We start from the raw sequence: 16717 nt of genomic DNA on the forward strand, positions 1-16717 counted from the left end.
ACCAGAGGGTCTTGTGGTACAAACTTTTTACTATGGTCTTACTCACTCAAATCGTACCATGTTAGATGCAGCTGCAGGTGGAAATCTTCTGCGAAAATCGTCAGAGGATGGCTTTGAATTAATCAAGGAAATGGCATCTAGTAACTATCATCCTCAATCTGAAAGGGGTGCAGCCCGGAAATCTTCTGGAATTCATCAAATTGATGCATTCACATCAGTGGCTGCTCAACTTGAAGTCATGAACAAAAGGATTGAGGAGCTAAGCGTGGGAAACTCTGTGATGCGAGTACAAGAAGTGTGGTGTGAAAATGGTGGTGCAGAGCATTTCACGAAAGACTGTCAAACATTTTCTCAACCAGAGGGAGTTATGGCAAGTCACATGGGAAATCAAAATCGCCCAAGGAATGACCCATTTTCGAATTCATACAATCCAGGGTGGAAACAACATCCAAATTTCTCGTGGGGTGGACAGAATAATAAAGCATATGGAAATCAGAACTACAGCAGGCAGCCTCAAGAGGAGAAATCAAGCTTGGAGCAGATGATGCAGAAGTTTATATCATCTACTAAAACCCGCATGCAGAATCAAGATGCATCGATAAAGAATCTGGAGAATCAAATAGGGCAATTGGCCAAATCAATTTCCAGCAGAGATCAGGGTACTTTGCCAAGTGACACTGAGAAGAATCCGAAAGAACAGGTGAAAGCAATTGAATTAAGGAGTGGAAAGACGGTCGAGCCTGAAAAAAAAGCGAGAAAGAGCCAGAAACAGTTACATCAGAAAAAACTTCAGGTAAGTCATCTATCTTAACACCCCCCCACCCACTTCACAATCAAAAATTGTTGCACCACCACCTTTTCCTGCAGCTCTTAAGAAGGCCAAGCTAGACTCTTAGTTTGGTAAATTCTTAGAAGTGTTTAAAAAATTGAATATCAATATACCCTTCGCTGATGCACTAATGCAAATGCCAAGTTATGCGAAATTCTTGAAAGAGATCCTCTCTAACAAGAGGAAATTGGAGGAGCATGCGATGATAAGTCTGACGGAAAACTGCTCGACGCTGGTTCATAATAAAATCCCACTAAAGCAAAAGGATCCAGGGAGTTTCTCTATACCCTGTGTAATTAATGATGTTCAATTTCATAAGGCTTTGTGTGATTTGGGTGCGAGTATAAATCTAATGCCTTACTCTGTGTTTAGGAAATTGAACTTGGGAGAACCAAAGTCCACCAGAATGTCGTTACAACTGGCGGACAGGTCCATCAAATATCCACGGGGTATAATCGAGGACATACTTGTAAAAGTGGACAAATTCATCTTCCCCATGGACTTCGTGGTGTTAGATATGGAAGAGGATTTGGGCATGCCACTCATCTTGGGTAGACCTTTCCTGGAAACAGGAAAGGCACTAATAGATGTCCAGAAGGGAGAGTTGCTTTTGAGAGTGGGAGAAGAGAAAATTTCGTTTGATGTTTTTAATGCTTTAAAATTTTCTCAGAATAATGAAGAATGTTTTCAACTAGATGTAGTGGATTCACTGTTATTTGATTATGTGCAGGATACTTTTCAGGAACCATTAGAAACTGCACTTATATCTGAGCATGTGGATGATTTCAGTGATGAAATTGAAGAGATGACTGCATATTTGAATGACAACCAGTCATGGAGAAGAGGTGGAAAGCTTAGACTTGAAGATCTTGGCAACCGGAAGGATTTAGTCCTTCAGAAACCAAGCATTGAGGAACCACCCACTTTGAAATTGAAACCATTTCCTACCCATCTCAAATATGTATTTTTAGGTGAGAATGATAATTTACCTGTCATAATTTCGTCTTCTTTGACAGGTGAGATAGAGGCCAGATTAATGGATGTGCTCAAGAATCACAAGAGTGTATTTGCTTGGAAAGTGGCAGATATCAAAGGAATAAATCCGTCCATATGCATGCACAAGATCTTAATGGAAGAGAGCATCAACCCATTAGTCCAACCACAGAGGAGACTAAACCCGAAGATGCAGGAAGTTGTAAAAGCTGAGACGATCAAACTGTTGGACGCAGGTATCATTTATCCTATTTCTGATAGTCCATGGGTGAGTCCAGTGCAGTGTGTACCAAAGAAAGGGGGGATAACTGTCATAAAGAATGAGAATAATGAATTAATACCTACTAGGACAGTTACAGGTTGGCGTGTGTGCATAGATTATAGAAAATTAAATGACGCGACCCGTAAGGATCATTTTCCTCTCCCGTTCATTGATCAAATGCTAGAGAGATTGGCTGGGTATGAGTTTTACAGTTTTTTAGATGGGTACTCAGGATACAATCAAATAGCGATTGCACTTGAAGACCAGGATAAAACGACTTTCACTTGCCCATATGGTACGTTTGCCTATAGACATATGCCTTTCGGATTGTGTAACACTCCTGCTACTTTTCAGAGATGCATGACTGCCATTTTTCATGATATGGTCAAAAATTTTTTAGAAATTTTCATGGATGATTTCTCTATTTTCGGTCAATCTTTTGATGCATGTCTGCATAACTTGAATTCTGTGTTAATGAGATGCGAGGAGACAAATTTGGTGCTGAACTGGGAGAAGTGTCATTTCATGGTGACAGAAGGTATAGTTCTGGGTCACCGAATTTCTGAATAGGGGATCGAGGTGGACAGGGCCAAGGTGCAAGTTATTCAAAATTTACCTCCACCCACAACAGTCAAGGGAGTTAGAAGTTTCTTAGGACATGCTTTGAGACACTTTGTGTAGTTGAAAATCAACAAGACAAATTACTATCGTTAGTCCCTGAGGACGATACTCGTACTCAGTACATTTTATTATAACTTGAATCGTGCACTTGCGATTATTATCGACTGGATTTGAGAGATTTGTAAAGAAAATTTAAGTGTTAGTATTCCGTCGATCATTACAATTCTGCGAGGTAAAAACTCTTGCCTTGATTTTTTGATTTCCATATAAATTTGGTTGATGTTTATAAATATTTATTTAATTTTTTTATTGGTAAGTAATTTGCAACGTGCAACTACTAATAATATATTGTTTATTGATATCTCATTTTTTTGTCATATTATGTTTAGTGCTTTTGCGAATCTAAATCTTATGTAAGAAGTAAGTTATATTTTTCAAATCATTAGAGTTTTGAACTATTAACTAGAATATGAGTATTTTTTATTTGTGTTATGTTAATAATTTACTTTAATTTAAAAAATGGGAGGTTAATAAAAATTTTCATTACTTAAAATAGGTTTGGATCTGAAGATGACAAGTTCGCTAGTAACGATGATCATCTTCAAGTGGGTTTGTTAAGAAATTCTATAGACACTTGGAGTAATTGAATTCGAGGAGTGGGTCAGATATTCAAGGATGTTGCAGAATTTCGAGTATATGCCAAGAACTATGAAATTGCTACGAGACGGTCTTTTTTGTATAAAAAGAATGATAAAGATAAGGTTATTCTTGAATGTAGCGCAAATGACTGCTCTTGGAAAATTTATGCTTCAAGACACAAAGCTGACAATCTCTTTGGAATTAGAAAATGTAATCTAACACATACATGTGGAGATGACAATCTTTGTAGTAGAGGACATCCTAGAGCTGATGTTGCATGGGTTTCCAATGTTGTGATGGAGAGATTGAGAGGAGAACCGTCTTATCGACCATGTATGATGTTGAAAGATATACAAAGGGATTATGGGGTCGATCTCAATTACCACAAGGTTTGGAGAGGGAAAGAAATGTCAATGCGTGACATTCATGGTGTAGAGGATGAATCTTATGACAAACTAAGATGATATTGCAATGCTATCAAAGTAACTAATCCGGGAAGTATTGTTGAGTGTGAAATTGACCTTTTAAGTAATAAATTTAAACGGTTATTCATTTTTTTCAATGCATGTGCAACTGGTTTATCAGTGGATGTAGACCCTTGATTTTCTTGGATGGCACTGACATAAAAAATAAATACAAGGGAAATATTTTGGTTGCCATTGCAAAGGATGATAATGATGATCTTTTTACGTTAGCATATGCAGTTTTGGATTCTGAAAATGATGATAATTGGGGATGGTTTTGTTTCCATCTCAAAGGTGTTCTAGTTTCACATCAGTGTATGGTATTCGATGAGTTTACCTTTTTCTCCGATAGGCATCCCAGGATAATCAAGGCAGTTGAGTTAATATGTAGTAGCCCGTACCCTAATTGAGTAATTAAAGGATTAATGCTAATTAATTCAATTAGGCATCGGACGGATCGGAAGCTCCGAAGGGACGATCGGAAGCTCCGATCGGGATCGGAAGCTCCGATGAGGATCGGAGGCACCGATGATATTACGTCATCCATGATGTGTGGCTGGATCGGAAGCTCCGATCAGGATCGGACGTTCCGATCACCCCTATCCGAAGTCAACAAATGATATTTTGACACGTGGCAGATCAGGATCTTCGGAAGCTCCGATGGCAGGATCGGACGTTCCGATCGAAGTTCGGACGTTCCGATCGAGGATCGGAGGCTCCGATCGTTGTCTATAAATAGAAGGCCGAGACTTCATTTCTCCTTGCCAATTCCGGATTTCCTCTCTATTTCTAGTCATATTCGAGTTGTTCTAGCCTTCCTAGGCTTGAACCGGGAGTCGTCTAGGCGTTCGGTAGTCGTAGCGGATTTGTGCCCAAGTTCTGGAGGCATCGACATCAAAGGGCTAACGACGGACGAAGGTATAGCTTTTGCTTCCTATAAATATTTAGGAGTATGCAATAGCTTAGTTAAGGCTTTTAGAGCACTGTAATGATAGTAGTATCATTTCGCTGTGTAGGCGGACTTTAGGCTTGGGCTTAGAGCTGGTAGTGCCTACCGGGTATTTGAGGTACGAAAGTACTGTTCGAGATATCCTGACTGAGTATGCATGTATTATGTGACTGCATGATTTATATGTCATGATATTATGCTGCATTCATTTGCATCTTGCTGTATCTCCTTCGAGATGTCTGTAGTAGGGTTGTACCCTATCCTGTTAGTGGATGGACTTCCATCGATTTGGGTCCGGCGTATCCACAGTTATCTCGGTATGGGAGCCACCTCCTGAAGCGACGGCACAGCGTGCTACATACCAGGGCCCGGTCTGTCTCTGTTATCTGATCCTTGACCTCGAGTCTATAGGGAGTTCACTTTGCATGCATGTATACTCATACTCTCGCACTGAGCGTTTTATGCTCACGTCTCGTACTCTGTATTTTCTGGACACCCTATTCCATGGGGCAGGTTTGCGATTGGACGAGGAGGGTGGATCCAGGAGAGGCTAGTCAGTGGTTGGCCAGCTGGAGCTTCGTCTAGGCTTTATTACTGTTGTTTGGGTTTATACAGCTATTCGATTTGGTTGTATATTATTGGATAATTACAGATTCCTTTACTTGGGATTGTATAATGTTATTGGTTTCCGCAGTTTTATTCTGATATCTGTTTTTTTAAGTTAATTGCATGCCTAAGTTCTGTTTAGTAGGTGATCCGGGTAAGGGTCACTACATTTATGGTATCAGAGCATGCAAAAGATTTCTTGGGATTTAGTCTCATCTTGAGGTATTTTTGTAGATGTCAAATCGTGACGACCAGAGTTCTCATGGCAGTGTTGGTGGGCGTTGGGGTGATGCCGACCGGGAGCCTCGTCGAGAACGGCGTCATCGTCATCATGACGACGAGCGTTTCACTGTGCGTCGATTCTTAGCTATGGGTCCTAAGCCCTTAGTTGGAGGTGAGTCTCCGGAGGATGCGGAGAACTGGTTAGACCGCATGGAGACGACTTTTCAGACTTTCCAATGCACTGATGAGCAGAAGGTGGAGACCCTTGGCTATCTTCTGGATGGGCGTGCGCGCAGGTGGTGGAGGTTTACTTCTGCACCTTTTGTTGCGGCGAGAGGAGTGGCCACTTGGGCCGAGTTCCGCACAGCTTTCCAAAAGCGGTATTTTCCTCCTGCACTCCGTCAGTCGAAGGCAGGCGAGCTACTGAGTCTGCGATAGGGAACTATGTCTATCGATGAGTATCAGCAGAGGTTCTTTGATCTGCTATCCTATTGCCCCGAGATTGCTGATAGCTCAGAGATGAAGTATAATATGTTCCTTCAGGGCCTTAACCCTGAGATCCATGACCGTGTGGCGGTTGGCGACGACATGTCTTACGAGGGTTTGGTGAGCCGTTGTCACCAGGCGGAGGACAGCATTCGGCGGAACAGGTCTTTCTCTCAGTCGAGACCTGCTAGTTCTTTGGGTCCCCGTGCCCAAACTTTCAAGAAGTCTGGATCTTCTTCTTCCTCTGGTTCTGGAGGTGTTGTCCGTTACGGTAAGAAGGAGAAGTGTGATCACTGTGGGAAGAACCATCCATCCGACAAGTGCCGCAGAGCTTCTGGAGCTTGTTTCCGTTGTGGAGAGACTGGTCATATCCGGAGGGATTGTCCACAGTCTGGGGGAGGCGGTTCTGGTTCTGGTTCAGGATCGGGTTCTCAGGCTACCGTTCAGCAGAGGTCGCAGGCACAGTCTGCTGGGAGTTCTCATTTGAGGCCACGAGCTTCTGGCCAGGTGTTTGCCCTGAGACATGATCAGGCTGTGGAGGAGAATGAGAAAGTCATCGCAGGTACATTTATGCTTTATGGTATACTTGCTCTTGTACTTATTGACACTGGTGCATCTCATTCCTTCATTTCTGCACGTTTTGTTAAGAGGCATAAGTTACCATGCATTGCACTAGACGTAGTGATGTCTGTTTCTACTCCGACGGGCCAATCTGCTTTGGCTAAGCGTCTAGTGATGGGTTGCCCTTTAGAGTTTGAAGGGAACGTTCTGTTGGTGAATCTCATGGTCCTGGCGATGGACGACTTTGATTGCATTCTGGGAATAGATGTGCTGACTACCTATCGAGCTTCAGTGGACTGCTATCAGAGATTAGTACGCTTTCATCCGGAAGGGAGTGAGAGTTGGTTTTTCTATGGTGAGGGAGCGCGACCCCCGATGCCTTTGGTATCAGCTTTGAGAGCCTGTCGAGCTCTAGAGTCTGGCGGGGAAGGCTACCTTATCTATGCAGTTGATTTGTCCGCTGAGAGTATTGGGATAGAGAGCATTCCTGTTGTGGATGAATTTCCAGATGTGTTTCCTGATGAGATTCCGGGTATTCCTCCTGCTAGGGAAGTCGAGTTTGGCATAGAGTTGATGCCGGGTACTTCGCCTATTTCTAGAGCACCGTATCATCTGGCTCCGTCAGAGATGCGTGAGTTAAAGAATCAGCTACAGGATCTTTTGGACAAGGGGTACATTCGTCCTAGTGTATCTCCTTGGGGAGCTCCTGTTCTCTTCGTGAAGAAGAAGGATGGGTTGATGCGGCTGTGCATTGACTACCGGCAGCTGAATCGAGTGACTGTGAAGAACAAGTATCCGTTGCCTCGTGTTGATGACTTGTTTGACCAGCTGCAGTGCACATCAATTTACTCCAAGATTGACTTGAGATCTGGGTATCATCAGTTGAGAGTCCGTGATCAGGACGTAGCCAAGACTGCATTCCGTACTCGCTATGGGCATTACGAGTTCCTAGTGATGTCATTTGGTTTGACTAATGCGCCGGCTATATTCATGGATTTGATGAACCGTGTCTTCAGGGAGTATTTGGACAAGTTTGTCGTGGTCTTCATTGACGACATCTTGGTGTATTCGCGTAATACGGAAGAGCATGTTTCTTACTTGCGGTTGGTACTGCAGACTCTTCGAGATGAGCAATTGTACGCCAAGCTGAGCAAGTGTGAGTTCTGGATGGATAGAGTGGTTTTTCTTGGCCATATCATATCCAGGGAGGGGATTTCTGTTGATCCAAGCAAGATTGAAGCGGTACTTAATTGGTCGCGTCCGACGACAGTTGCTGAGATCCGTAGTTTTCTGGGTCTAGCAGGGTATTATCGTCGCTTCATTCTGAACTTCTCTCAGTTAGCTCGACCGTTGACGCAGCTTACCCGCAAGGGTGTGGATTTTGAGTGGTCCTCCGAGTGTGAGGAGAATTTCCGTGAGCTTCGACGGCGGTTGACTTCTGCGCCGGTGTTAGCATTACCGTCAGGATCTGGAGGGTATGTAGTTTACATGGATGCTTCTCTTCAGGGGTTAGGTTGTGTCCTGACTCAGAATGGGCATGTAATCGCATACGCTTCTAGACAGCTGAAACTTCACGAGGACAACTACCGAGTCCATGATTTGGAGTTAGCAGCCATTGTGTTCGCTTTGAAGATCTGGCGTCATTATCTGTATGGCGAGAAATTTGAGATCTTCACCGACCATAAGAGTCTCAAGTATTTGTTCACTCAGGCGGAGTTGAACATGAGGCAGAGACGTTGGATGGACTTGCTTAAGGACTATGATTGCGAGATTAAGTACCATCCGGGAGCTGCTAATCTCACCGCTGATGCTTTGAGTCGCAAGGTGCGACTATCCGCACTTCAGACTTGTTCGATGTCTAGTGCGATCAGTGACTGTTGTACTTCAGGTTTTACCTTCAAGCATAAGAAAGGTATGCAGAGTATCCAGATGTTTGCGATATTATCTGAGCCAGCCTTGTACTCGCGGATCCGAGATGCTCAGATGTCTGATTCAAAGACCCAGCGTTTAGCTCGTCTAGCTAACGAGGGTAGCTCGTCTGGATTTCATTATCAGTCAGATGGCTTTCTGTGTTTGTCTGGTAGGCTTGTGGTTCCACATGATGAAGAGTTGCGAGAGGAGATTTTATCTCAGGCACATCGCACTAAGTTGAGTATTCATCCTGGGAGCAACAAGATGTACAAGGATCTACGTACTCGTTTCTGGTGGAAGGGAATGAAACGCAGTGTTTATCAGTTTGTTTCGAGATGTTTGGTGTGTCAACAGGTCAAGGCAGAGCACCGACGACCTGGAGGATTGCTTCACAGTCTGCCTATTCCTGAATGGAAATGGGAGTTTATCACTATGGACTTTGTGACCCATTTGCCGGTATCCCCGAGGAACTGTGATGCTATCTGGGTTGTGGTGGACCGACTCACCAAGTCAGCGCATTTCATTGCCTATAGCCGAGAGTACTCTGTGGATCGCATGGCACGGATGTACATTCAGGAGATCGTTCGACTTCATGGAGTGCCTGTGAGCATTGTCAGCGATCGGGACCCCAGGTTTACTTCTAGATTCTGGGGGAGTGTTCAGCGTGCGATGGGTACTACTCTCAGTTTGAGTACAGCCTATCATCCGGAGACTGATGGTCAGTCAGAGCGCACTATCCGTACGTTAGAGGATATGCTTAGAGCGTGCGTCTTGGATTTTGGTTCAGCCTGGCAGGATCATTTGCCGTTGATCGAGTTCGCTTACAACAACAGCTATCACACTAGTATTGGGATGGCACCTTTTGAGGCATTGTATGGGCGACGTTGTCGTACTCCACTCTTCTGGGAAGAAGTGGGGGAGAGACAGGCTGAAGGACCGGAGTTTATCCAGCAGACAATAGACATTGTTGATCAGATCAAGAAACGGATTAAGACTGCACAGGATCGTCAGGCCAGTTATGCTAATATCAAGTGTAGGCCTTTGCAGTTCGAGGTCGGGGAGAAAGTGTTTCTGAGAGTGTCACCTTTCCGCAAGATTCTCAGATTTGGCCTTAAGGGCAAGTTGTCTCCCAGATTTATCGGTCCGTTTGAGATCTTGGAGAGTATTGGCGATTTGGCTTATCGACTAGCTTTGCCACCGCATCTATCCAGCATTCACGACGTGTTCCACGTATCTCTGTTGCGACGGTATATGGCTGATGAATCTCATATTCTGCAGCGATCTGAGGTTCAGGTAGACAAGGATTTGACTTATGTTGAGAAACCTCTTCGCATCCTTGATTTTAAGGATAAGGTTTTACGGAACAAAGTCATTCCTTTGGTTTTAGTTCAGTGGCAGCGCCGAGGCACTGAGGAAGCTACTTGGGAGCTTGAGGACAGGATGCGTAAAGACCATCCTGAGTTGTTTTGATTTCATTCTTTAAGTTGTATTCAGTTGCAAACTCTGTAAACGTTTGATTTGAATAATGAATGTTTCTGATTTCTGTATTTGCGTTCAGTACTTAAGATCTGATTTCGAGGACGAAATATCTTAAGTGGGGGAGAATGTAGTAGCCCGTACCCTAATTGAGTAATTAAAGGATTAATGCTAATTAATTCAATTAGGCATCGGACGGATCGGAAGCTCCGAAGGGACGATCGGAAGCTCCGATCGGGATCGGAAGCTCCGATGAGGATCGGAGGCACCGATGATATTACGTCATCCATGACGTGTGGCTGGATCGGAAGCTCCGATCAGGATCGGACGTTCCGATCACCCCTATCCGAAGTCAACAAATGATATTTTGACACGTGGCAGATCAGGATCTTCGGAAGCTCCGATGGCAGGATCGGACGTTCCGATCGAAGTTCGGACGTTCCGATCGAGGATCGGAGGCTCCGATCGTTGTCTATAAATAGAAGGCCGAGACTTCATTTCTCCTTGCCAATTCCGGATTTCCTCTCTATTTCTAGTCATATTCGAGTTGTTCTAGCCTTCCTAGGCTTGAACCGGGAGTCGTCTAGGCGTTCGGTAGTCGTAGCGGATTTGTGCCCAAGTTCTGGAGGCATCGACATCAAAGGGCTAACGACGGACGAAGGTATAGCTTTTGCTTCCTATAAATATTTAGGAGTATGCAATAGCTTAGTTAAGGCTTTTAGAGCACTGTAATGATAGTAGTATCATTTCGCTATGTAGGCGGACTTTAGGCTTGGGCTTAGAGCTGGTAGTGCCTACCGGGTATTTGAGGTACGAAAGTACTGTTCGAGATATCCTGACTGAGTATGCATGTATTATGTGACTGCATGATTTATATGCCATGATATTATGCTGCATTCATTTGCATCTTGCTGTATCTCCTTCGAGATGTCTGTAGTAGGGTTGTACCCTATCCTGTTAGTGGATGGACTTCCATCGATTTGGGTCCGGCGTATCCACAGTTATCTCGGTATGGGAGCCACCTCCTGAAGCGACGGCACAGCGTGCTACATACCAGGGCCCGGTCTGTCTCTGTTATCTGATCCTTGACCTCGAGTCTATAGGGAGTTCACTTTGCATGCATGTATACTCATACTCTCGCACTGAGCGTTTTATGCTCACGTCTCGTACTCTGTATTTTCTGGACACCCTATTCCATGGGGCAGGTTTGCGATTGGACGAGGAGGGTGGATCCAGGAGAGGCTAGTCAGTGGTTGGCCAGCTGGAGCTTCGTCTAGGCTTTATTACTGTTGTTTGGGTTTATACAGCTATTCGATTTGGTTGTATATTATTGGATAATTACAGATTCCTTTACTTGGGATTGTATAATGTTATTGGTTTCCGCAGTTTTATTCTGATATCTGTTTCTTTAAGTTAATTGCATGCCTAAGTTCTGTTTAGTAGGTGATCCGGGTAAGGGTCACTACATAATATTCCCATGCAGTCATCATGCATATTGTCTGCGGCATTTGGTGGATAATTTCGTTAAACAGGTTTGTATATGTGCACTAGTTTTAGCATATCAGTATATTTGCACTATTTATATATTTTGTTTTGGTTATTTGAATGTAGGTCATGCGAAGATACCCACTCCACAACAAAAAACACTGGTCATCTATTTTCAAGAAAGTTGTGTATGCCCCATCAAAGCAAGAGTTTGAAGAACATATTAACAATATAATAACATCAATGCCACTTGCTAGAGAGTTTATAGTCAATTCATGTCCCCAAAGTTGGGCAAATGCATGGTTTCCGGGAAAGTGTTGGGGTGTGATAAATAATAACATGGCCGAGTGTTGGAATAATTGGGTGAAACCAGCCCGATATCTCCCTATTGTGGCCATGGTAGACCATATTTGCATTCAAATTATGGAAATGATGCACGAACGACGTGAAGCAACAATGGTGATGATTAAAAAATTGAGTCCATCAAAGGAGAATTTTCTTGCAAAGACATATGCCCAATATCGCAGCTTGAAAGTGCGTAAAGCAAGTGGCTTGAGTTTTGAGGTTGTGGACGGGGATAAATCATTTGTTGTTGATTTGTCTGCTATGACTTGTTCGTGCAGAGGTTAACAGATTAATAGTCTTCCATGCAAGCATGCATGTGCCGCAATAGAATCAAAATCATTGTATTTATATTATTTTTGCGACAAATACTTTAAGATAGAGTTCTATCGTGAAGCTTATAGAGGAATCTTAAATCCTGTAGTAACCCGGAAACTATTTTAAGATAATAATATGTTAAACATGATTAAGGGTTGGTAATTGATCTATTTCGGAGTGTTATTGGACTTCGGAAGAGGAATTTGGGCTTTTGACTTTGGGCCAGATCGGAAGCTCCGATCCCAGTTCGGAAGCTCCGATCCTGACCACTTCGGAAGCAGATCGGATGCACGGGGATCGGACGTTCCGATCAGCAACGGAGGTTCCGATCTCAGCCAGCCAGCAATGCTCGATGACTCAGCCGTGAGTTTTGACAAGTGTTGATCGGGGGTTCGATCGGAAGTTTCGATCCCGGAACGGTGGTTCCGATCCCGACGTGTCGGACATGCACAGAATGAGCTGGAATCGGAAGCTCCGATCCCGAGATCGGTGGTTCCGATCGTTGCCGAGATTTTGGCTATAAATAGGGCTCATTTGCTTCAGTTTTGAAATACGAATTCCCGCGTTTCCTTCTTCAGTTATATAGTGTGAGATATACACTTGAGGGCCCTATCGGTTAATAGTGAGGTTCTGAAATAACCACGGTGAGGTTATAGTCATTCAGGACTAGCGACTCCAAAGGGCTAACTACGGACGAAGGTATGGTCCGGGAATCTATTTAATTTTTGGGAGTACTTATTAGCTTAGTTAAGACTTATAGAATTTATGTAGTGATACGGTGAACTTTTGAATATAGGCTTGGAACCTAGGATCTATTATACTTGAACTAGCCTAGAGGTACGTACACATTGACTGAGATTGCCAGCGAGTATACATGTTTATATGTTGCATTTATTTGGCATTATTATATGGCATGAGATATGATTTACCGTTTTCTATATTCATATGTCATGTGCATATACACGTTGAGCCTATACCTTGTTATACCTGACTATAGAGCCGCTCAGCTCTATACTCGATAATCTGTCACTGAGAGTACCGCGACGGCGGGGGCATTTATGTCTGTCTACTCTGGTGTACTAGATGAGTGTGGTTGCACCCAGAGGTTGATCCGTGCGGTGGCAGCACTCATATGGCGCCGGTTCTGAGCATGACTTTTCAGATGACCCTGTACCAGTCATCATGTTGCATGCATTATATACATATGTTTACTCATGTCTATGTACTGGGCGTAGCGCTCACGTCCTAGTTATTATCTTGGACACCCTATTCCATGGGGCAGGTCGCCGGATGGACGGAGCTGGTAGTTCAAGGCAGGACTAGGGAGCAGGAGCTTTGAAAGTTTTTATACAGCACGATTTATTAGCTGTATAATGTTTACTTTTAAGAATTTCGATATGGTTGTATCACTACAGATTTAAGCCTGGATTATATTACTAAGCTGATATGTAAATTATGGATTATGTTTCCGCACGTTTTTACTCTGTTAAGTATTTTGCTGTATTAAGTTTAATGCATGCTATTAGTTGCCAGTTAGTAGGTGATTCCATGCAGGGTCACTACAAATCCCATCCCTACATTTGAGATGCATGAGTCCAATATTAGTCAATCGTTTGTAATCAATCCTCCCGATGTTCGAAGCCAACCGTGCCGAAGAAGAACTCAAAGAATACCATCGCAAGTCATACTACGTGTGTCAAAGTGTGGTCGATGTCGCAAGAAAGGCCACAACAGCAGCAGCTGCAAAGAACCCATTAACTAGTTTTTGCTTTATGGTTTGTTAACTTAGTTGTTAGCTATTTGACTTACCAGTAAAAATCATACAATTATATATTAGTGTCTTGCAAGATTATCATTGTTATGAAAAAAATACTAATACATGTTCTAATTTACAGGAAGAGAAGGATGGAAGAACGGAGAATTTGCGACAATAGGCTTAAAAGTGTCCACGATCCTGCAAAAGTATTAGCGGTGCATCGTTCCCTTGACATTCTCGTTCTTTTATCATTTTTTGTTCAACTAGAGAGTCATATGTTCTTTTGTGGGATTGACGAATTTGGACTTTATTTTTGCGAAAGAATATTAGATATAATTTCTGTTGATGTATGAATTTTCATGTTTTGGACTTATGGAACTATGTATGGTATGGTATTGCCGAAATTTAAGTGAAAGTGTACCACATACTCATGTTTACTGTACCACAAATTAGCTTATGTTGTACCGTATATTATTTTAAAGTGTACCACATCATATATGATATAATACCATAAATTCATGTGGAGTTTTTACCACCTTAATTTACATGATACCAAGAAGCTATCAAATAACAATATAATCAGTACATGTATTAAATAAAAATATCACGTAATCATATCAAATAAGATAATACAGAATAAGTTGTAGTTTCTCCATTTGTTACAATTTAATAAGTTATCAATGGCTATTTTATCACTTAATCTTGTGATATATTTCAAAAATTCAAATATTTTTATCATTTAGTATTATTTTCCAACGAGAGCGCTAGAAATTATGCGCGTGAAAATTATTTGAACATTGTTAATAGAAATGGTATGGTAGCATATGTTTTGGACTTATGGAACTATGTATGGTATGGTATTGCTGAAATTTAAGTGAAAGTGTGCCACATCCATATGTTTACTATACCACAAAATAGCTTATGTTGTACCGTATCCTATTTTAAAGTATACCACATAATATATGATATAGTACCACAAATTCATGTGGAGTTTTTACCACCTTAACTTACATGATACCAAGATGCTATCAAATAACAATATAATAGGTACATGTATTAAATATAAATGTCACGTAATCATATCAAATAAGATAATATAGACTAAGTTGTATTTTTTCCACTTGTTACAATTTAACAAGTTATCAATGGCTATTTTATCACTTAATCTTGTGATATATTTCAAAAATTCAAACATTTTTATCATTTAGTATTATTTTTCAACGAGAGTGCTAGAAAGTATGTGCGTGCAAATTATTTGAACATTGTTAATAGAAATGGTATGGTAGCATATGTTTTGGACTTATGGAACCATGTAGGGTACGGTATTGCCAAAATTTAAGTGAAAGTATACCATATCCATATGTTTAATGTATCACAAATTAGCTTATGTTGTACCGTATCTTATTTTAAAGTACAACACATAATATATGATATAGTACCACAAATTCATGTGGAGTTTTTAACACCTTAACTTAAAAGAGTATGACATCCTTGTGTTTACTGTACCACATATCACTCTTGTTTTGTACTGTATGTTATGTTAAAGTGTACCACGTAATGTATGATATAGTACAATAAATTCATATGGTACCGTATCTTATTTTAAAAGTATATGTAGAAATGTGAAAATTATTTAAACATTGTTAATAGAAATGGTATGGTAGCATATGTTTTGGACTTATGGAACTATATATGATATGGTATTGCTAAAATTTAAGTGAAAGTGTACCACATCCGTATGTTTACTGTACCACAAAATAGCTTATGTTGTACCATATCGTATTTTAACGTATACCACATAATATATGATATAGTACCACAAATTCATGTGGAGTTTTTACCACCTTAACTTACATGATACCAAGATGCTATCAAATAACAATATAATAGGTACATGTATTAAATATAAATGTCACGTAATCATATCAAATAAGATAATATAGACTATGTTGTAGTTTCTCCACTTGTTATAATTTAACAAGTTATCAATGGCTATTTTATCACTTAATCTTGTGATATATTTCAAAAATTCAAATATTTTTATCATTCAGTATTATTTTCCAACGAGAGAGCTAGAATTTATGCGCGTGAAAATTATTTGAACATTGTTAATAGAAATGGTATGGTAGCATATGTTTTCTTAAAAGGGTTGACCCTGAAGGGGACCCCATTCCACATGAGTCAGAGGCCCATTGGCTCATGCGGAGGGTAAATCGAGGGATGTGCACAAGCAGCAAGGACCTGAAGGAGGGAGCACATGACCCAATCCCCAGAGCATTCCCCATAATATTTTCAGCAGAGAATATGCTCCACACGAGGATCGAACCCGCAACGCTGGAGAATTTCTTTCCACGTCACCTCAGGCCTTACCAACTCGCCTATGCCCCTGTGGGCATGGTAGCATATGTTTTGGTCTTATGGAACTATGTATGGTATGGTATTGCCGAAATTTCACTAGTAGAAAAATCGCGTAAGACTTCGGTTAATAACCGAAGTCGTAGGAACTTAATTACCAAAGTAGTGTCACGTGAAGTAATAGGGTACTTTTTTACTTCGCTGAATCGCCGAAGTCTTATACCTTAAATTACCGAAGTCTTTGGTCATTTTTTTGAGGCAGAATTGGACCGGTGCCGAAGTAAAAACATATATTTTACTTCGCTCATTTCATAAGTTACGAAGTCAAACATATTCTTATACTTCGGTAATTAATGAATTTAATGAAGTAACAACTATGATTATACTTCGGTTCGTATACGAAGTGAAATATTGTGTTTTACTTCGTTAATTTCTTTTATCA

At 41.5% G+C, this 16717-nt stretch overlaps 1 protein-coding gene across 1 annotated transcript; it reads left to right on the forward strand.

The window, feature by feature from the left end:
- Positions 1-3909: 3909 nt before the first annotated feature.
- LOC140889816 (uncharacterized) lies at positions 3910-12134 on the forward strand. The gene is made up of 2 exons (XM_073297545.1): positions 3910-4128; positions 11631-12134. Exons 1-2 carry the CDS (start codon positions 3910-3912, stop codon positions 12132-12134), a joined length of 723 nt encoding a protein of 240 aa, XP_073153646.1.
- Positions 12135-16717: the final 4583 nt, after the last annotated feature.

This window comes from Henckelia pumila, chromosome 3, assembly GCF_033568475.1.
Source record: "Henckelia pumila isolate YLH828 chromosome 3, ASM3356847v2, whole genome shotgun sequence".
Taxonomy (NCBI): domain Eukaryota; kingdom Viridiplantae; phylum Streptophyta; class Magnoliopsida; order Lamiales; family Gesneriaceae; genus Henckelia; species Henckelia pumila.

What these genes read in the sequence shown, in the direction of transcription:
- LOC140889816 (XM_073297545.1), top strand. Translation starts at nt 3,910, where the DNA reads ATGTGCAACTGGTTTATCAGTGGATGTAGACCCTTGATTTTCTTGGAT. An exon ending in TAGTTTCACATCAGTGTATG is followed by an intron (nt 4,129 to 11,630) that starts GTATTCGATGAG and finishes ATTTGAATGTAG; the next exon opens with GTCATGCGAAGATACCCACT.